The 22,389-nt window shown below is 32.3% G+C and overlaps 1 protein-coding gene across 1 annotated transcript; it reads left to right on the top strand.

The window, feature by feature from the left end:
* Positions 1-13,953: 13,953 nt before the first annotated feature.
* LOC118050859 (PWWP domain-containing protein 3) lies at positions 13,954-17,539 on the top strand. Its single transcript, XM_035061338.2, has 2 exons — positions 13,954-14,110; positions 14,295-17,539. Exon 2 carries the CDS (start codon positions 14,340-14,342, stop codon positions 17,358-17,360), a length of 3,021 nt encoding a protein of 1,006 aa, XP_034917229.1. The 5' UTR covers positions 13,954-14,110; positions 14,295-14,339; the 3' UTR covers positions 17,361-17,539.
* Positions 17,540-22,389: the final 4,850 nt, after the last annotated feature.

Genomic DNA, 22,389 nt, shown 5'->3' with positions numbered 1-22,389 from the left:
TTTTGACTAAACCATCATATGCAAGTAAAAAAGATTATAATATAATGCCTTACAATTACGATATACCTATAACATCAAAACTCTCATTTCTTTGTTCTAGATTGAGATAAGTGGGTCGACCCAGAGTGGTCATTGCTTTATGCCTGAAGAGTTAGAGAAGCAAAAAAAAGCTAAAGGCAAATAAATGATAAACTTTATTAGGGAACTTGAGGTTAACAAACTTGTAATTGAGGAAGAGACGAATGAATTTCTAAAGTTAATGAAGTACAATGAATACTGCATAGTGGATCAACTAAAGAAAACCCCCCAACCAAAATCTTTATTATATCTTTTGATACTTAGCTTGAGTTGTACCTAAATGCTTTACAAAAGTGTTGAACAAGACTTCTTTGCCTCAGGATTGTCGCACATGTGTAGTGTTGCGATGATCGTCCACCGTCATGTTTATGTATCTCTATCTACTTGGAAAATATGGGGAGACAAGGAATTCTTGTCTTTTATCAATGGAAAATGGGAATGGGAGTCACCACCTAGTATTTTGGTCGCTAGGAACCCTAACTGGTATAAGAGATTGGGCATAGGGACTGGTTGCATAAAAAAAAGGTATTAACACCCCAAATACACCCTATCTAAGGTAAGCTACATTGTTTTATTGCTTGATGTATGATAAGGCTTCATTGTCTTTCTAATTGTTGGTCCATCTATGGTTTAAGAAAAATCTTCCTCAGTAAAGAGATCCTTATCTTATCGAATAAAACATAATTGTTCTAATGTTAGTAAAAAAACTACACTTTTTTTAATATTGGGAATACGCTTTACGTATAAATTCATAATCCCAGTTGCTAAAAGAAAACAAAATATTTTTTGGTTATTTTTGAAATATTGGCCTAGTTCTCGTGACTTTAATAAACTGGTTATTAAAGCCAAAATGCATATTAACATATATTTTTTGAAATTTTTGTTGAATCAAAATATGAGTTTTTTGAGATACTTAGTCGTATGCATAAAAGCAAGATATTTTTTTATTATTTTTTTGTAATTTTTGCAATGTTTCGGCAAAACAGGTATTTTAATACCGAATTTGTATATTTACAGTATAAAAACACAAAAAAATATTAAGCAAAATTCAATTGAAAAATATGCGGGAAAATCACAAATTTTTCAAAATGTTTTTTTGATTTTTTTTTGGACTGCGTTGGACCCGGCCCACTCATTTTGGGCTGGGCTAGGCTGGACTTGTTTGACCTAGTGAACAGTGGAACACTCCCTATTGTTCACATGCTACGTGAACAGTGGAGACGAGAGGTGGAAGTAGAAGAAGAAGGAAGAGAGGGGTGGGGAATTGACTTATGGTGGCTGTTGTGGAGGCTCACAATGGTGCTCTTTGGTGGCGGTGGCGTTATGGTTGCAAACTGGGGAGCTGAGCGGCAAATCGATATTTCTTCTTCTTCTTCTCTACTTCTCTATTTTATTCTCTTTTTTTCATTCCCTCCTCTTCTCTGATTCTTCTTCTGTTTCTGTGATGGCTACTATTATTGGCAGCACTACTTCCAACGACGAAGAGAGAGAGGTCGGAGAGAGAGATTATGTTCTTCTTTTCTCCTCTATTATCTGGTTTTTTTCCATTCTTTCCCTTTATTCTCTCATCAGCTCGATTCTTCCACTCTCTCTCTCCTTAATTCTGTTGGTGGTTACTCAGAGTGCTGCTAGTGGCAGTGGAAAGGAAGAAACAACGGTGTTGCTCAGGGGTGAGGACCAATTCTTCTTCTTTTCTGTGCAGAGACCCCCAATCTTTGTTCTTCTCTCCCTTACGTCTATTTTCGCTTTCTCTCCTCAATATCTCAAACAAATCTTCCTCTTCTTACTCTCATTCCCCTATGTTTTTGTTTCTCTTCTAAAAAAAATCTCCCCTTCTATATGGTTACTCCCCTGTATTTATAAGAGGTAGGGGAGAGGGGCACCTTACCTCTGTCACGAAGTAGGGTAAATTGGCTACCCTGCCACTATTTTAGCACATGGTAGGGTGGCTAAGCATGGCTGTCCATAGGGCATGGCTCTCCTGGTTTTTCATCATGGTGGTAGGGTATGTGTGGGTATAGGATGTGTCGGGTTTCCTAGGCAAGTGGGGTGGAGAGAGAGGGAGTGGCGTTGTAAGGGAGAGAAACTTCTTCTTCCCCAGCCTCTACATGTCCAAGGGAAGAAGAAGACCCCTAGTGATGTTCAAAACGACATCGTTTTGGCTTTTCTCTGTTTTTTTTTATGAACAGTACATAAAACATCGCTGTTTTGCCTAAAACGCACTGTTTCATTTAAAAGGAAATGGCGCTAAAATGTGTCAATTTCAAATCAGTCTTTTAATTTGTGCGCTTTTTCCATTTTGGTAATTGGTTTTGGATTTCTTCAATCAAGTCCCTAATTGCCCATTCAACTTCAATATTTATACAATTAAGCCACTGATTTGATCCAATCAACTCTTAAAAAATTATAATTTAACTCTAGAACTTTAATTTCTTCCTATTAAAGCCTAAATTGACTAAAAAATATTTTTTCTTGCATTCAAACCCTCCATAAATTCAATTAAACCTTTAATAAAATTTAATTAAGTTTATAAACATATGATTTTGGAGTTTTCTTCCTCAAATTGAATTTTCTTTATCAACAAGGCTCTCATTAATCAACGATATATTGTCAAATTCCAATCTTTGTATTTTTAAACCTCCTTAACCAATTTTTAACCATTTTTTGGGTGCTCTGGCATCATCTTTTCACGACTATTATTTTTTTGATTTATTTTGAATATATGTTTTTGATATATTTTTTTTGTATTTTCTTCTTTTTTGTGAAAAGACCTAAAAATGGGCTACAACAAGGATATTGAGTAGAAATACATGAAACATCTGGTAGGGAGAATTCATGTGACTTATTACTTGTATTTGATGGAAGATGTCAAGGGAACTCGACACAACAAACCCTTGTACATCACTATCAAATATAAGGATTGCCTTATTAGCAAAGTGCTCATTGATAATAGATTGGTTCTTAATGTGTTACAAAGACACATACTAGGATGTCTATCGATGTATCTCATATGAAACTAAGTATCATAATGACAAGAGCATATGATGGCTCACCAAGATAGATAATCAAGACTTTAAAAGTAAAGCTATATATGGGACAACAAGTGTTTCTAATAACACTACAAGTGGATGGGGCAATAACTTCATCATTGCATCAATGCTTGAAGTATATCATGAATGGAATGTTGGTAACAATCAAAGCCGAAGAAACCATTTCCATGATAAAAAAAAAAAATGCAACGATACCCTTCATTGAAGTAGAGAATTAGAGGGATTGAAATATTCATGCTTTTGAGATTATAAATATGGAGTGGGTTCTTGAAAATATTATGCTGGGAAAGGTAAAAATCTTAGAAGCAACAAGGATGGCAACTAAATGTTTCCCAAAACATGGAATTCCATTTCAATATGACCCTAACACTAGAATGTCAAAACGAATCAATATGATAAAGATAAAATATAATGATCAGAGATTCAGAATTGAATATAACCCCAAAAAGGAATATTATAGGCAAGTTATTGGTATGAAAAGAGAAAAGATAATGGCTAAAATTAAAAGAAGAGAGCCTGAAAAAGAAGAAGATCTGGCCATCCCACCAATTAGGATTTCATTCCCAAAAGTTGCATATGTGATGCAACCTAATAAAAGGAATGGTAATCCTTGTTCAGAAACTCTTTACAAATAAACATAAACACCTTAGAGGAAACAAATGGTCAAATACGATTTCAAGTGGTCAAATACGATTTCAAGAAGACAAAGTCTGGAAAGGAAGATGAAGTATTGCCAAAATTGTCCATTCATACCTTGGAAGAAGTCTTCGCCATGACCTTTGTATGAAAGCTAGCTAAAGTTAAGAAGTTTAAAAATTAGGTGACGTAGGAAGATCCAGTGGTTTATAAAATGTAAACCAACATTGCTTGTCTAAAAGTTCTTTTATCTCTGTTTTTATTTGCTTTTTATTGTTTCCTAATTAACAATCAAGGTTTAAGATGTCAATTAGGCTTTATCTTTGTTGTTAAACCAACCTTTTCTAAATAATGAGATCATTCATTTTCTAAAAATTTTCTTTTTATTATACACAGAACACTTCTGCTTTTAGGAGTCTTGAAAGAGAACTTTCTATAACACTATCTACACCTTGCACAAAAAATGAATGACCAAACTTTAATAAATATGTAGTAGTTATGAATGGAGAAGAATGTGATGAAATAAATATAAGGGAAATTACAAAATTAATAGAGTAGAAACAAGCCCGAAAACCCGTTATAGAAAAGCTTGATACCATAAACATGGGTGATGAGCAAGTTAAAAGAAAACTAAAAATAGGAACCTTGATCACCTCTAAAGAAAGAGAAGAAATTATCACTTTGCTATAAGAAAATACAGCTGTTTTTGTCTGATCCTATAAGAATATGCTTAGTTTGGATACATTTATTGTAGTAAACAAGGTACCACTTATAAAAGGATGCAGATCAGTCAAACAAAAGTTGAGAAAAACCCACCAAGATGTCCTGATTAAAGTCAAGGTAAAAATTAAAAAGTAGTGGAACGCTGGCTTTTTAGAAGTAGTTAAATATCTATAATTGGTATCTAATATAGTTATTGTATTGAAAAAGAAGAAGAAAAAGATCAGGGTTTATGTAGACTTTAAGGATTTGCTCAACTTATACTAGTGGGCATATAGTGGCAGGAAAGATACAAAGGGCTAGTTATTTTTTATAACATTAGAAAAAGACTGCATCGACTATGCTAGAAAATGCCATAAGTGTCAAGTGTATAATGACAAAAGCAATGCACTTTCAACTTCTCTATTTAATCTAACATCTTCATGGTCATTTACAATGTAATGAATTGATGTGATTGAGCTTGTTAATCAAAAAGCCAATAATAGGCATGGGTTTATCCTTGTGGATATCGATTACTTTACAAAGTGGGTGAAGGCCAGTTTTTATGCTCATGTGACATAGAAGGTGGTGAATAGGTTTATAAAAAAGAACTTGATATATTGATATAGTTCGCCAAGAAAAATAGTGATTGATAATGCTTAAGACTTCAATAGCAAGATGATAATGGATCTATGTGCCAAATGAAAAATCAAGCATTCAAATTCCTCACCATATGGAAAAAAATGAGTGGTGTTATAAAAGTTGCCAACAAGAATGTCAATAAAATTATTTAGAAAATAGTGGTCACTTACAAAGATTTACATGAGATATTGTCATTTTCCCTTTACACATATCACAATACAGTCAAAATTTTAATAAGAGCTACCCCGTATTCTTTAGTGTATGCAATGGAAGCGATAATACCTTTGGAAATGGAAATCCCATCATTCAGAGTATTGATAAATTTTAAGCTAATAAAGGTCAATTGGGCTAAAATGATATATGAATAGCTAAGCCTAATTAGTGAGAAGAGGATACCTGTAATTTGTCATCACCAATTCTACCAGAAAATAATGGCTAAGACATAAAACAAGAAGGTTCAACCTTGAATATTCCAAGACAGAGATCTCTTACTAAAGAAAATATCACCTTTACTAGGAGAAGACTAGAGCAAATAGGCATCTAACTATGAGAGTCCCTATATAGTGAAGAAAGCTTTCTTGAGAGCAACTCTAATGCTGTCTAGAATGGATGGAGAAAATCTAGCTAGACCTGTGATATTTGATTCTATAAAGAAATATTATGTATGATGTATCTAGCTTCTTCCAAATTAATATAGTAAAGTTTAGCCATGAATTATTGGTATAAAGAACCTTTCTTTATAAATTACATGATCTCAAAGCATTTGAAATTCTTTTTTTTCTAAATCTTGAAAGAATTTGCTTTGTGCATGATTATGAGGAATGAATCATAATATGCTCAAAATGAGATTCAAGCAATTCTAAATTAGAGGGTGACCAAACCAAACAAACCAAAACTAATTATGAGATAAAACCTGTCTTTGAATGACATTTTAAATTGCATGGATAAATTTTTGGCAGTGGCTTGGCAATCATGCTTGAATTATCTTGAAAAATGACAAAGTTTATGAATCTTAACGATGTGTGTTTGAAATGAGAAAATGACATCTTTGTCTATCATCATAAAAAGAGCAAACTACTCAAATGCATACATGGATCTATAAAAGTCAAAACCTAACACTACAGGGTATCATCATGAAAAAAAAAAAAAAAAACAAGTAAAAAGAGGAAGCAAAAAGAAAGAAGTGAAAAACAAAGAAAGGAAATGATGATTTCATGATGCTTTATGACTAAATATCATAAGCAAAGGAAAAGATTCTGAAGCGAGACTCCTTGATAAGAAAAAAAGCATATCCAAATGAAATCTATAAGATGACTTCACAAAAGAAAAGAGGCTGGAGAAAAAGTGATCTTAAGTCTTTAAAACATTAAACATTTTTTTTTTTTTGCTGTAAAACATCCATTTCTTTCATAGGCCAAAACCATAGCCATAGTCTGCATTATGTGCCTTTAGAAATCATTTCTAATCAAGCATACACAACCTAGGTTGATAAATGATGATCCAACCTTTCACATAAAGTGATAAAAAGAGTAGTGACCCACTATTATTCATGCAAGGAAAATGTAAATTCCAACATGAGATAAATTTTGATTCTATATAAATTTTCAAGTAAATGCTTGAAACCTCTTTGAAAACTAGAACAGAAGGTTACCTACAATAAAAGCCTAACCTAAGATAACCCACACTCTGAAATTGATAAAACCTTTAGGAGAATTGTTTGAAACATAGTTTTGATGCATATATTGAAAGTTTTAGTTTTCATGAACTAAACCAAGTCTTTAAAAGATTTCTTCTTGGAAAAAGGATTTCTGTGCTGAAAAAAAAAACTAAAAAACCCTTAAAATAGAAAAGGCAATTAAAGCATTGACAAAAACATGATGGAAAGCAATGTAAAATCACCTATTCAATGGAGCAAGAAAGGGACCCATAAGAAACAAAAACTGAAGGCTTTTTCCCAAAATAAAATGGGTAAAAAACACAACACATGAGCATATTATAGATCAAGAAAATGAAATTTGAGCAAATAAACAAGCTCATACTAGAAAGAGAAGCTCATAGAGAACCAACTAAGAGGGGACTTATATTTTCGAATCAAGTAAGGATACATGCATTTAACCCTAAAGCAACGTTTTATTTTATAAGAAAAATCCTTGGAAATCAAGAAAGGGAAAGTTAACCCTGTAATCAGGAAATAAACTAGCTTTGCAATCAAAATATTTTGGATTCAATCAAAATAATTAAGATTACTTTGGATAGTTCTAGTTAAAGGGAATCGCTGAGAAACAGGATTTTAGATCAACTAAGTTAAAAACAAGAGTCGTTGAGATCATAGGACTTTGCCAGAAAACAATTGCGTAGGAGAATAATTATAAGAATATGGTTCTCCTGATAGCTGTAAAACTAAGATTCTAGTTGAAGAGAATCACTAAGATACAGGATTTCAGGTCAACTGAGTTGAAAACAAGAGTTGATGAGATGACAAGATTCTACCAAAAAAATGGTTGTATTGGAGAAGAGCTGTGAGAACACGGTTCTCCTAGTAACTGTAAAACCAAAGTTCTAGTTGAAGGGAATCGCTAAGCTGCATGATTTCAGGCCAACTAAGTTGGAAACAAGAGTCACTGAGATGACAAAACTCTACCATAAAAATAGTTGCATAAAAGAACATCTATGAGAATATGGTTCTCCTAGTAATTACAAGACCAAAGTTCTAGTTGAAGGGAATCGCTAAAATATATATAGGATTTCAGGTCAAAAGAGTTAGAAACAAAAGTCACTGAGGTGACAGGACTTTTCTAAAAAAATAAAAATGCATAGGAGAATAGTTATGAGAATATGGTTCTTTTAATAGTTGTAACATCATGGTTCTAGTTGAAGGGAATCACTGAGATTCAGAATTTTATGTCAATTAAGCTATAAACAAGGGTTGTTGAGACAACAAAACTCTTTTCTAAACGGGAACAGTTAAAACTAGAGTTCTAGTTTAATTGAATTGCTGAGTTTCAGGATTTCAGGTAAACTGAGCTAAAAACAAAGTTGTTGAGATAATAGAAAAATCATCTCTTGACGAAAATAGTTGAATCATAATTCTAGTTAAAGGAGATCGTCGCAAAGAAATAGTTTCAAGTCAACCGAACTAAAGCTTGAGAAGATCAAGTTTGGAGAACAATTTATTTTTACAAACTTACTACGTAAAGCACTTAACAAATCTTAGCTCTGTAAGTATTGTAAAGATGAGGAATTTATTATTACCAATTTTAAGGCCCTACTTAATTATACAAAAAATTAGAAAAGAAAAAAAAAGTAAATAAAAAAAGAAATAGAAAGAAAGTTAAAAAAATAATATATATATATATATATATATATATAAAAGCGTCTTCAAAACATAAAACAAAACGGACTCTAAGTTATTATTGTAGACAATCTATTGCTAAGTTTGATATCAAAACCGGAGTTGTGGTATATGAACTTGTGAAACAACTAAGTTAATAATTGTGGCGGATCTATGTTATTAATCTTAGGTAGAACATTCAATCAAATCAAACATAGACTACGGACAACTATGTTTTCTTGATTAATTAACTTATCTAGTTCTTAAGGCTGCCATTAAATTAAATTACTAGTGCGGAAACTGTGGTTGTTTGATGGTTAGGGTTAGTTATATAGCGAATCCGTTAACTAACCAATGTTAAGAAGAGATAAATATTCAGAATATAAATTGATGTTTCGTTTCCATGATCAGTTCTGATTTCTGTAGGTGGATGTGTGCTTGCGACCAAGGTTTGTTCGCTTGATAATTTTCTGATTTTATTTAATTTTGCTTGATAGTTTTTTTTCTTTTCTTTTGCTTTAGCCTAGATAACTTCACAACCCCCCCAGTTGCATATCATACATCATAAAAATTTGACTTGAATCTTTCTCGTGGGATCGACTCCTTGCCTGCTCTATAGTGTTGTGTTGAAGCTAGGGTAATTAATTTGTGTGACCGTGACATCGAAATATATAAAGTTGAAAAAATTAGCAGTCCAATAAGAACAAGTGAAGGCCTCTTGAAATGGGAGAAATTGAATTTGGAAAGGAAAAATAAAAATTGGATGTTTACAAACTTCATTGGAATTTTTTAGGGTTTAATTGAATTTATTGAGGGCTTAATTGCAAGAAACATTAGTTTATGAGTTCAATTTTGGTTTTAATTGGAAGAAAAAAAAGTCTAAGGGTTAAGCCATAATTTTGAAAATTTAATTTGATCAAATCAAATGTTTAATTGCATATATATTGAAATTTAATGGGCAATTAGGGACTTGATTAAAGAAATTCAAAACCAACGATCATTTTGTATAAGGCGCAAGACTTCAAAGGCTGGCATTGGTTTAATTAAGGGTCAAATTAAAGAAAATTTAAAGTTTATTGATCGATTAAGGGTTAGAATACACAAATTGATTACCAAGTACCAAATTAGAAAAGTCACTAAACTTTAGGGATTAACACTAGTTTAATCATGGGTAAAATTCCATGAAATTGAAAGTTTAAAGGCAATTACAGGTGTAACTAAAAGAAATCACAAGATTAGGGACTAAATGGAATTTGATCAAATCCTAAACTAAAAACCCTCATTTCTTAGTGGTTAATCTAGATGACATGATATATGGTTCATGTTCAAATGCACTGTTTGGAATATAGGGTAGATGACACGTCGTTTGACCACTATTCATCTTTTTCTTTAATAATTTTATGTTGATCAAGTTAGCATCTTCAAACAAATGAACGTGAAGCTACAAACCTTCAAATTGAGTAAGGTTAGATAAAAAAGAAAGGCATGTTTCCTCTTTACCAACTTTAAGTTGTCTTCAATGACGATGACATCAAAATTACTTTAATAAGGCTTCAAAAATGGTCAATTCAGTTAGCCATGACTTTGTTACCTATTGTACAAAACCACCAATTGTTTTATGTGATCACACTTTGGACTTTTTCAATGGGTTATTACCAAGAGTTGGCCACATTTCTCTTAGGATCATAAAACTAGAAACAACTCTTTGATCTCTAAGTTTAACAAAATCATCAAAATCTCTAAACCCATGTTTATTGCAAAACCAACAAAGTACAAAGCTTCCAACTGTTAAAATCATTCAAAACCCTCATCATTTTGATCAGAGGGTCAAGTATTAATAAATCATCATCAAACATTTATCAAAATCTTAGCTTGAAACCCTATATAAACCCTTGAAAAATCAGAGCATGGAGGAGAAAGAAGAGAGAAAAATATAGATAAGGATATCCTAGTTGTAAAGGTTCATAAACCTAGCATAAAAGTTTCTTTATCTTTGAAAAGGTAGAAATTGTTAGAGGCAAAATTTTGCGAAAGAGAGCAAAAAAGACATCAGTTATTAATTGAAGCTTTAAAGGTATAAACCTTCTCTAAACTAGTAGGGGATATCCATAAGGCACACCTCTAACTCTTTCTTGAATGTTTTAATGATATTTTGAACTTGTTTTGTCATTAATTGAAGCTTTAAAGGTATAAACCTTTTCTAAACTAGTAGGGGATGTCCATAAGGCACACCTCTAACTCTTTCTTGAATGTTTTAATGATATTTTGAACTTGTTTTGTTGTTACAATGTGTTGAGCTTGAATTTTGATTAATTCATAAAACTGTTATTTTTTCTTTGTTTAATCTTAATTTAAGTTTCTTATTGATATTATTGGATGCAAAGAAGATATGTTTATGATTGTTTTGATGGAATGAAATAGTTTTGGAATCTCCTAAAAATAGGACTAGACTTTTAATGTTTGTTTTGATGCATGTTCTTGGTATCTAGGTTTGTGTGAGTCATATTGACTATTAAATGCAAATTTTAAATCCCAAATTATTGAATATGCTTGTTGATTAGGTTTAACACTTTTAGGATTTGAAACCTTATGCATGTTTTTCATGATTTGTTGTTTTTTATTGTTTGCTTTGATTTAAACATATGTAACTATGACAATGTGATTTATAGGAACAAAAATCAAGAGGTTAGAAGGCCTAAAAGATTAGTTTTGGGTTGAATGACATTTCTGCATTTTTAGGCGAATTCTGGGCAATGTTCTTTATAGGAACATTGCTTTGGCTACTTGATTTTGACCATTTTTACTTCGCTTATTTGCACCAACATCTTTACATGAGTTCGTGAATCAATAATTTAGGCTCATTTCGTAATAATAATCATGATTTCTAAGTTGTAATTCTAGAGTTCTGTTTTTGCACTTAAACCTATTTTTATCGAATTGTGATTATTGGTTGATAATCGTTGATGTTTGATGCTTGATTATTGTTCAGTAATTGATTTTCAACATGCCTATATCTTTGGTTAATTCATATCTAGTTTGGATCTTAGTTCATGTTGTTAGGCATGTTCTTGATGTTTTTTGTGTTTTAGTTTTTTTTTCTTGATTTTGATTTGTTTTGATCAAGAATATTTTGGTTTTTGTGTTTGTGGCAAGCTTGATTTGTTTTAAGTTTTGATTTTGATTTTTTTTTTTCAGGTCAAACCATTGCTTTTTGTTTGGTTTATGCTTAAACAAAGATTTTGGGTCAACTTGGTTGGGTTCAATTCGGGTTATTTGATTAAGGTCTTGTTTGGTTTTCAACTTTTTTTATGAAAGATTCTTTTGGCTTCAAGGTGTATTTAGCAAACATGCCTTTAAGCCTATTTTGACTATTTTATTTAAAGAAAAAAATAGGTTTTTGCTAAACAAAACCTTGAAAAAAGAAAAAAATATATATATTCTTAAAAAAATAAATAAAAGGTTTCCTTCAAATGACCAAAAATCCTAAAACAAAATATTAGAGCATGTCTTAAAAATAAGAAAAAATATTAAAAAAATATTTTTGCATTTTCAAAAATACAAAAAGTATTACAGAATCTTACAACTAGTTCATAAAATTCCAAACGATTTTGGTCTATATTTCAAAAATATTAAAAACTTATTTTTGGCAAGAAAATATATTATTAACTTTAATATAAGGATAAAAAACTTATAAAAGGGTTAATATTCAAAATATTATTGGGAGTAATACAACTCATTCACTTCTAATATAAGAATAAAAATTAAAAGTCTTATCTAAAATATTATTAAGAATGACACAAAGATATCCAAAATTCAAGTTTGTTTGAAATAAAACTCCACAATAATTGGGGATATTTCAACATGTCCCATTGTACAAGAGTCATGGACATTTGAAATACATAAGTGAAAAATGAAATTTCAATAATCACTTAATTGGATTTCTAACTTTAGCTCCTTCACAACAATGAGTTGTGAATGAGCTTGTTTTCTTCTAATATCTTTTTAAGTTGGGATCTTTTAGACCAAGTTCTTGATCTAGCAAACCAAGATTTGTTCATTGTAGCAAACCCGCCATAACAGGCTAATAAAATTTAGAAACACTATTAGACCATAGCAATCACAAACAAAGAAAAACAATGTAGATTACCTTGGATAAAACGTATTAGGAGTATTAATACCTTCCATTTATGCTACTAGTTTCTTGTCTAGAATCTCTAAAGATTAGTTAGGACTTCTAGTAACTATAATATTATAAGGTAACTTCTTGTCCTACTAAAGACTTCTTAACACACCTAAAAAGAATCACTGCAAAGTCACACTCTCTCAATGGTACGATAAGCTATAGAAAATTTGCTATTAAATTATATGGTAGATATGTTTGTATAATAGAATCCTACTATTATTTCTATAAAATAGTTACAATTTTTTTTTTTCATGATAAAATATAAAATATTTGGCTAAAGTTATAGATAATTATTTATTTTCCACACTTCAATTTATATTTTTTAAAAAAACTAAATTATATTTAAGTGTCGATGTTATTTATTTACAAATCCTAGAGAGGGGCGGGGGGCTCAACTCAAGAATGTCCGATGCTTTAGAACACCAATTGAAAACATTGAGAGTTTAAGAAAAATGGATTGGTGCTTTTGTACTCTTTGTTCTGTGTCTGAAAAATCTTTCTCCTAGTTTTGTCTTAATATCAACCTTGTAAGTTACATTTTTGTTATTGCTACATCAATTGGTTTCATCACCACCATTAAAAATTGACACGTCTCATGTATTCATACCATGTAATTCTTCACTTATATGCATTTTAGTCCCTAAAATCTCTTGAAATTTTTCTCTTACAAATAAAAAGTTTGTTTCTTCATGTATATATCTATCTTTATAAAGTTCTTGTTATTTTCTTTATTTTTTAATATGTTTTCTTGATTTATAACTAAAAACATCAAAAGAAAAAAAAAAAAGAAAATGCTCATAATAAATATATAATATTATATAAAATAAGAGTTTTGTTAAAAAACAATACATCTTTGATGATATGGGAAAGCTGAAGAAAATCAAATAACTTAATAATAAAATAGATAAATAATTGTTTTCCTTATTTCATTGTTTTTTATTTTCTTAGGTTAACTCTTGCCTAGTTCAACAATTTATTTAAATTATTTGACTAGTTTAGATAAGTTTATAATTTGATAAGTAGAGACTTAACTTGAAAAAAAAAACAATTATGCCATAGAATGTGATGACCGGAGATTTTTAACTAAGAGCGATAGTAAAATTTTAAAAAATATATTTAGAAACTAAAATGTATATTAGTTAAAAATTACAAGCTTTGAGCAGTCGAAGCGTATGGCAGTAACAAAATATTCCATATAGGTTTGATATTAAAAAAAAAAATAGTGAAGGGATCTTTTAAGCATAAAAGGAAATATATAGGGATGTAGAAAAAACATCTGAGAATTAATTCACCGGCTGACAACGGACGAATAAACATCAATATAGTGCCCCATTTTTCAGACAATATTTCCTTCTTCGTTTCTCTAGCCCGAAATTCATTTCTCTCTCTTTGTAATAATAATAATAATTTTTTTTAAAAAAAAAACCCTCTCTTCCCCTTGAGTGAAAAATGGTGTAAGAGAATCAAAAAAACAAAGAACAAGGAGCCCAGGTTTGTTCATCTTTTTTTTTTTTTTTTATCAAGTTATTTTCTATTTCCAGTTATCTTTCTTTTTGTTTTGTTTTATTTTACTAACAAATACATATAGGTGCTTTATTTATGGCTTGTTTGAATACCTGTTTAATGTTTTTCTTGTATTTACTTTGTTTTCTTGCGTTTTTGTGTTGATTGTCAGTTGCAAAATTTAAGAAGGGACTTCGATTTTCTTTGCCCTAAAAAAATGGAAGCTAAAACCCTAGCAGCTGATAAAACCACAGACCCAGGTGCCAAAACTATCAAAGAAAACGGAAAGGAAGGTTTTGTTGATGATTTAGCTCCCGCCTTTGATGTTAATAATCTTGAGGATTCTGAGATTAATGGAGTGTCTTCTTTGTTAAAGATGCAAGAAAGTGGGTGTCTTAAAGGGTTAGACTCTGTTTTGGATTATCTTAACAAGAATGAGCAAAGGGGCTTTGGGGATCATGGTTTGAATACTGATTTACTAGTTGCAAATGAGAGTATTGATGATGCTGATGATGGTAGGGAAGGAGAGGTGGATATAGCAGATGATCAATTTAGGGTTGGCGATTTTGTGTGGGGTAAGATTAAGAGTCATCCATGGTGGCCGGGGCGGGTTTATGATCCTTCAAATGCATCTGATTACGCGAAGAAAGTTAAACAAAGGGATAAAATTCTTGTAGCTTATTTTGGAGATAGCACGTTTGCTTGGTGCAATCCATCTCAGTTGAGCCCTTTCGAGGAGAATTTTGTGGAAATGTTCAAGCAGAGTAACTCAAAAAGCTTTGTGAATGCAGTAAAGGAGGCGGTGGATGAGGTTGGTAGACTTGTGGATTTGAAGATGACCTGTGCTTGCGTGCCTCAGGAGAATTTGATTGGGTTTGGTAGATCATTGGCAGTGAATACTGGAATTAAGGAAGGACTTCTTGTGCCTGAAGGTGGAATTGAGAAGTTCTCAACTGCTTTGTTTGAACCAGCAGCATTCCTTCCTGTATTGAAAGATGCTGCTCAGTTTGTCAGTACTGTTAATATGCTGGAAGTCACAGTGTTAAAGAACTGGCTGTCAGCTTTTTATCGAGCAAAAGGAGGTTACCAGTTGCCAACTTACCATGAGCTACTGCCAATTTCAGGCCTTGATGATGACACCAGAAATTGGATGATGGACGTGACTGATCACAGTGGTGGAGTAGAAGCCAGAATTCAGGGTCCAGTTGAGGAAGACTGGCTTTCTTCACCGACAAGCTATAAATTTGGCCAAACCACCCAGGGCCCTTTGCAGAAATGTCAAGATATGTCAGAGGATAGATGGAATCGGAGAAGGAAACAGAAAAGCATTGCTGAAATTTTGCGTGGGGATATAGATGCCGAGGCTGAAAACAAGGAGGATGATGTGACTAAAGAAGAAACAGAGTCAAGGAAACAAACATCTTCCGCCGAGAGAGAGACAGGGAAAGGTGGAGGTCAAATTATGGGACAGTTGATGGATGCTAAGATCCAAAATGTGGCGGGGGATGTGCCTATAGACAAAGCAAGCTCAGGTAAACCTGCATCTTCATCTGGGAGGGAAAAGAGAAAAGCAAGTGATAAAGCTGACGCTGAGGACAAAAGTAAAGTGGGGGATGTGGGTGAAGGAAGAACAAACTCTGGCAAACATGAATCTACATCTGGCAGGAAGAAGAGGAAAGTCAGTGATAAAGCTGCTGATTGCAAAAATGAGGTGGGAAATGCGGCTGAATTAAGATCAAACTCAGAAAAGTCTGCATCTTCATCTGGGAGGAAGAAGAGGAAAGTCAGTGATGATGTCAATGCTGATGGTGGCAGTGATTCAGTTTCTAGACTGAGAAAAGAGACAACACTTTCTGAGTCTTTTGGAGCATCTGATCTTGAAGTTGGTGGTAGCGACGTCAAGAAGGTAAGTTCTGCTGTTGAAAATGATGATGCTGAGGGAAATATAGATGAAACAAGGGACAAAACTGTGTCTGGGAAGAAGAAGATAGATGGGGGATTAAGTGATCTAAGGGATGGTGATGAGGCTAAAGCTCGAATTGAGAAAGGTTCATTCTCAAGGGAAAGGAGGCAGAGCAGGTACTTGTCCCCTCCCTACACAAATATTAATAGAGGGCAATACACAAATATTAATAGAGGGCAAAGAAAGAAAGATTTAGAAGCAGAATCCAAGAAAATTTCCAATGATCCTCGATTAAGGGAACGGATGACCATGGCTGCAGGCCATCTTATCTGCGAGAAATTTGAGATGAAAGCCTATGAAGAAACTGGTGGAGATCAGATATCAGACAGTTCAGGTCCTCAGACACCAAAACAAGATCAGAACAACATCATTGATCTAGTCAAGATTAAGGCACCTGTCAAGCAAATGCTATCTCATGTCCAGTCTTTAGCTCTTAATCCGACATATCTGAAGGAAGGCAATGCTCTTGGTTTTGTTGAGGAATTTGTTTCCGCATTCAGAAGTTCAATCTATCGCAATGGATCCAACTACAAAATGTACAACAAACATCAACCAGGAAGAACAAAGAGAAAGTCCCAAGAATCTGAACCGGGGACACCAGGGGTCGAGCAAAATCTGGCTGACCGAAGTTCTGCTGATTATAAATCCAGGTCAAAAAGGCCCAAAAAGAGTGAAGAAGCAAAGTTGGACAAGCTCAAAGTCAGGCAAGCTGCCACTGCAACAGATGTGAAGACAAGTGACAAGGAATCAGATGGGAAATCTCAGGAGGCTGCTGCCCTTTATGCGACATTTTCTCCGGGATCTTCTCTTCCTTCAAAGAATGATCTTATTATGATATATGAGAAATTTGGGCCCCTTGATCAAGAGGAAACGGAGGTGTTCTACAATAATGGCTGTGCAAGAATTGTCTTTTTAAGGAGCCCTGAAGCAGAGAAAGCCTTCAACGATTCCCAAATTGCCAGTCCTTTTGGAGCAGCGAGTGTGACTTTCCAGCTTCAATATCTCTCATCAGCTGAAACAAAGACCCCTGAACTCAGAGAGATACCAAGTTTGAAATCTTCTCCTCTGGCTAAGGACAAAACCAACCTGGACAAGGAATTTGCTTCACAATCATCTGCTAATGACGTGTCACAACTGAACTACATAAAGCAGAAGCTTGAGATGATGAGTTCAATACTGAAAATGTACGATGGAACAGATATGAAATCCAAATTAGAAGGGGAAATTAAAGGCCTATTGGAGAAGGTAAGCACAATGGCCAGATCTTCATTGTAGAATGGCATTCCCTCTTCAGAGTGTTGTGTTCTTGTAGAAGTAAATCTTTCTTGTAATGCTGTCCATAATACAGGTTAGGAGCTTATGCTATACAGATTACAGAAAGGGTGTTCTGGTTCATGTAACTAGTTGCTTATCTCACCATCATAGAGATGATTAACATTTTTGATTTTGGTCCATGTTTATTTACTTTGTAGTGATATATATAGTTTATATTACAACAGTTGAACTTAGGACGTAAACAACATAAAAATCAATAGTATTGATCATATCCATACGTCAATCTTTCCCATATTGCTCTGAGGTTTTGGTGGAAAGCTTTTCTTATATATTTTTTTACTATATTTTAGCAAGCAGTCAAGGACTCTTGTATCTTGTTTACTCCTGCACTGCATGACTACTCGCTACAAGGAGATGGCAGGGAGAAATATTATTGATAGAAGGTTGCTTCATTGGATGGAGTGGAGGCTTCAAAGATCCTAAAGAACACCCCATGGGACAAGTTTCGGTGTTCTTAAGATCCTTGGAAGTTGTAACTGTCGTTTTTGAGGACTTCAATTGAAACAGTTTATTTTCTTCAAGAAAACAAGGCTACGTAAAAGGTTTGTTTGCTAGAAATGGATTATCATGGCAAGAACGCAATGAACCATGCTTAGACCCATGGGGAGGCAGATTCTCTCCAGTATATGAAGGAGAAATTACATTTTACAAGGGGAATATTTGCTGGAATATTAGATTATAGGACGAGATAGACAGAAGACGAGACGGGGAGCGGGGAAGAATCTTGATCAACTTTGGTTATTTTGATGGTTGATTTTTGTTTTTTTTTTTTTTAAAGAATATATTTAAATAATTTTTTTTATTTTAAAAAAATTATTTTTAATATTAAGATATAAAAAGATAAAAAAAATAATTTAAATTGTATGAAAATTGAACTAATATAATCTAATTAATTTAACAAGTCAAACCGTAGCTCGATCAATCTAGTTAAATTTAGTCAAATTTTATCTTTATCTAGTCAAAACAAGGTTTGACTAAAAAAATGGTAGATGTTATCATTTTAATTTTTTATAAATAATAACATGACAATGCTTTAAGTAGACTCGAGTCTTAAGTTTTGGCTCGATTGACTTGGACATCCAGGTCAAAACTTGGTTTGCTTTTTTAAAAAAAAAATGGAAAAATTATCTTGATATTCTATAGTTTGGTCAAAATTACACTTAACTATCTAATATTGAAAAAATATGTTTTGCATGCTATATATATATATATATATATATATATATATATATATATATGCGCTTCGCCACATCTTTTTTTTTTTTTTCCTGTTATTGTATTGAACTAGATTCATGTTTGTACTAAATATGTAAGATAATACAAACTTTAACGGCTAATAATGTAAAGAGAAATTAACACAAACCATAAGCAGTAAGATAGATAGAAAGGCTTTAAGATATAGAGGAGTTAATATATAACCAAGACAGTAAGAGTGGAATCTTAAAAAAAAAAAATCAAAGTTTATCAATTGTAATTTTTGCCAAGTCTACATAACATGGGTTCAACATACTTGTTAAACCCAAGATGCTAGACTCAGGTAGCTTGAGGTTGGCATTGTTAGACCCAATATGCTAGATCCATGTCATTTAAATCTAGCTTGGTTGCTAGACCAATGATGCTTGAGCTTGGTGTGGTTGACAGACCCAAGTATCTTATTATTTTCATTATTATTAATATAATTATTAAAAAAATTAAAAAAAAATTATTACTATTGAAAAAACCATAAATTTAATTTGAAGAGTAAAATTAAAAATTATTATTATTATTATTATTATTATTATTATTATTATCATTATTATTAGTATAATTATTAGTAAATTTGAAAAAAAAAAACCATAAATTTGATTTCAAGTGTAAAATTAAAAACTATAAGAACTTTTGAAAAAAGAGTCAAGGGAAAAATAAAGAAATCAAAAGTAAACGAACTGAATTGAAAAAACATAATATACACATATTAAAATTGAAGAGTTAAATTGTAAACAAATAAAACTCATAAAAAAGAGAAAATGACTGAAATAATAAATCAAAACAAAAAGTATGGATTCTGAAACACCAACAAAAAATAGGGATGAATTTAAAAGGACTGAAACTAAAAAGGAATAAAAACAAAATAAAAAATTAAAAGAGTATGAGGACTAAAATGAAAAATAAAACATATAAGAAATTGTAATTGAAGGATAAAATTGATAAAAAAAAATCTATAAAAGGAATAAGGATTAAATAAGAAATTTAAAGAATAAGGACTAAAATTAACAAACAAAAAATAAAGAGGACAATTATGCAATTTAGTTGTTATAAGAGAGAAAAAAAGAAAAAAACACATCAAAGGTCCTAGGTTATCAACATACAACCTATTCACACTTCTAATATCCTGCATCTCCTAACTCAATTCAACCCAATCATCATGGGTCTCAATCTGACAAAACATCATCATTCATGTCAACCACAATATTTATGTTATACATTGAACAACAATTATCATTATGGATGGATAAAAGATATAAACATGCATACATGAAACATGGTTATACAAACTACAAAATTAAATTCATTTATTCAAGTTTAAACATCAATCATACAAATTAAGTTATATAAAAGTTATAATATTACAAAATACAAGGGTGTACTCCCTAGAACCTAAATTATAAAAAGTGAACATAAGCTAGGATCTACTCCTTTCGTGCATGAGATGATCCCGAAAAAAAATACATATTATTGAAATATAAATATCACAATAATATAGCAACACAAATATCCAACAATTTAAAAAGGCAAACATGCATTCATATTTTATTTACTTTTCCCTTCTAGTTTTCACTAGAAACTTTTTTCTCATTTAATTACTAAAAATTGTTTCATCTTTCATTATCAAACTCCATTTAAGATTTCATAAGATCAACAATTATTATTGCCGCTTAACACATTATCGATACCAATTTCACTAGTATAATTAGCATCCTATAGGAGTCAATGCAAGGTTATCCCCTTACTTAAGATCCTAACATACACTAAATGTATGCTAGTCAATACATGTTGATCCCCTTACCCGAGATCCTACCTTACACTAAATGTATGCTAGTCAATACATGTTGATCCCCTTACCCGGGATCAATACATATTGATCCCTTACCCGGGATCTTACCATACACTAAATGTATGCTAGTCCATACCCTATATCACATTTCTCATATTTTCTTTGTCAGCGATAATTTCATTACTTGGCAATTCACACAACATCCTTTCACCTTGAATACTATTCAAAATATCATAATCATTACGCAAAATTTCCTCATTTCCCATGCTATCCAACATTCGATAATTCACATATCACATCAATAACATATTAAATCATGGAATTTAATTAAAAAGTACAGGTGCGGTTCACTAACCTGGTGTAGAAGCTCTACTCGTGCTCCCATGCTGCTGTTGTTACACCACATCGGTGGTCCCTCCTGTAATCACTGGCTCATCTCATAAATTTTTCTCATTCAAGAATATGTTTTATAATAATCATATTAATAGCTAATAGGTCTTTCTTTCAATCATTTCTTTTTTTATATTTTACATTTTTCTCATTATACCTATTAATGTTGTCATTCTTTATCAAACCATGGTTATCATTCATTTCTTTATATTCTAACTGTTACTATTTAAATCTCGAACCATTACTATCCATATGTTACTGTCTAGACCTTGGATTATTATTGTCCAACCGTTGTTGTCTTAACAGTGAACTATTATTGTCTTGAAATGTTATTGTCTAGACATTGAACTATTATTGTCTTAAACCATTAATATCTAGACATTGGGCAGTTACTATCTGAGCGCTCCTTAGAGTTTTAACTATATCCAGAGTTCTAGAACTCTATTTCAAGTGAGATTGGTCTTGTTGTAAAGATAAGATATGAGGCTACAAGTTTTCTGAAGGAAGGAGAACTTAGTTCTACCTTCAAGATAGTCATAATTGCTCATCAACTAATTAGTCCTATTGCCCTATAGAGTTAGTCACAACTCAATCTCGATTGGTGACCCATAATTGGAGTTCTACAGCTCCAAATTGAGCAAGACCAATTTTCTTGGTTAGCTAACATCCAAAACTATAATTTCTATGAGGAACCTAATCCTAATTCCCTCATTCTCCTACCCGAAATCCCACCAAAAGTTAGGAGACAAGTCTATCCAAATTTGTCACCCCTTTCCATTCACACATGACATCCACAAACTATATTTTATGGGTAAATTATATGGTTTCACGCTACCAAATCACATACACACATAAATTAACTTAATTTTAACAACTGATACTTTTTCCCCAATTCAAGTTTAAGAACCCTAATCTATACTTCAACATGAAAGCATCCATTCATAATCGAATTTGAAATGAATTATACGATCATGTTTAGAACACCTCACCCAGTAAAAATTAAGGTTTTGATCTTCAACCAGTCGAAGATTTTCGACTCCCTTCTTCCATTTTTCTAATGACAGTCGACCCTCCTCCTACTCTTCTTGTTTAAATTTTCTTGTTAATCCCTTGTCCACAAGTGTTTAGTCCATCTATAAACCCTTAATCTTGGATGGGTTCTTGAAATTTTGGTATTTCTCTCTTGATTTTGCAAGAATAGTGACATGATCAAAAGATTGATGTCTTCTCCTAAGTGTAGAGTGCCGAAATAATAAATAACCCGACAAGAATGGGGTCAAACCACAGGAAGGTTAACTATATAAATTGTCATATGTCACCCGAGCGGCGTCCGATGGTGATTTTTTTTGTTTTGTTTTTGCTTAATTGGTTCTTTGGAGTTGCCACCTAGTACTTTGGTCACTAGGAACCCTAACTGGTCTATCAGAGATTCTAAGGTAAGGGACTAGTTGCGTAAAGGGAAGGTATTAGCACCCCTAGCACGCCTTACCTAAGGTAAGCTGCTTAGTGTTTAGTTTGCTCTATAATTTCTATAGTGTTTGATGT

The sequence above is a fragment of the Populus alba genome, chromosome 4, assembly GCF_005239225.2.
Source record: "Populus alba chromosome 4, ASM523922v2, whole genome shotgun sequence".
Classification (NCBI taxonomy): domain Eukaryota; kingdom Viridiplantae; phylum Streptophyta; class Magnoliopsida; order Malpighiales; family Salicaceae; genus Populus; species Populus alba.
The sequence above is the reverse complement of the archived record's forward strand: the minus strand, read 5'-3'. Positions and strand labels throughout refer to the sequence as shown.

Coding starts and splice junctions, on each gene's coding strand:
- LOC118050859 (XM_035061338.2), top strand. CDS start 14,340: ATGGAAGCTAAAACCCTAGCAGCTGATAAAACCACAGACCCAGGTGCC.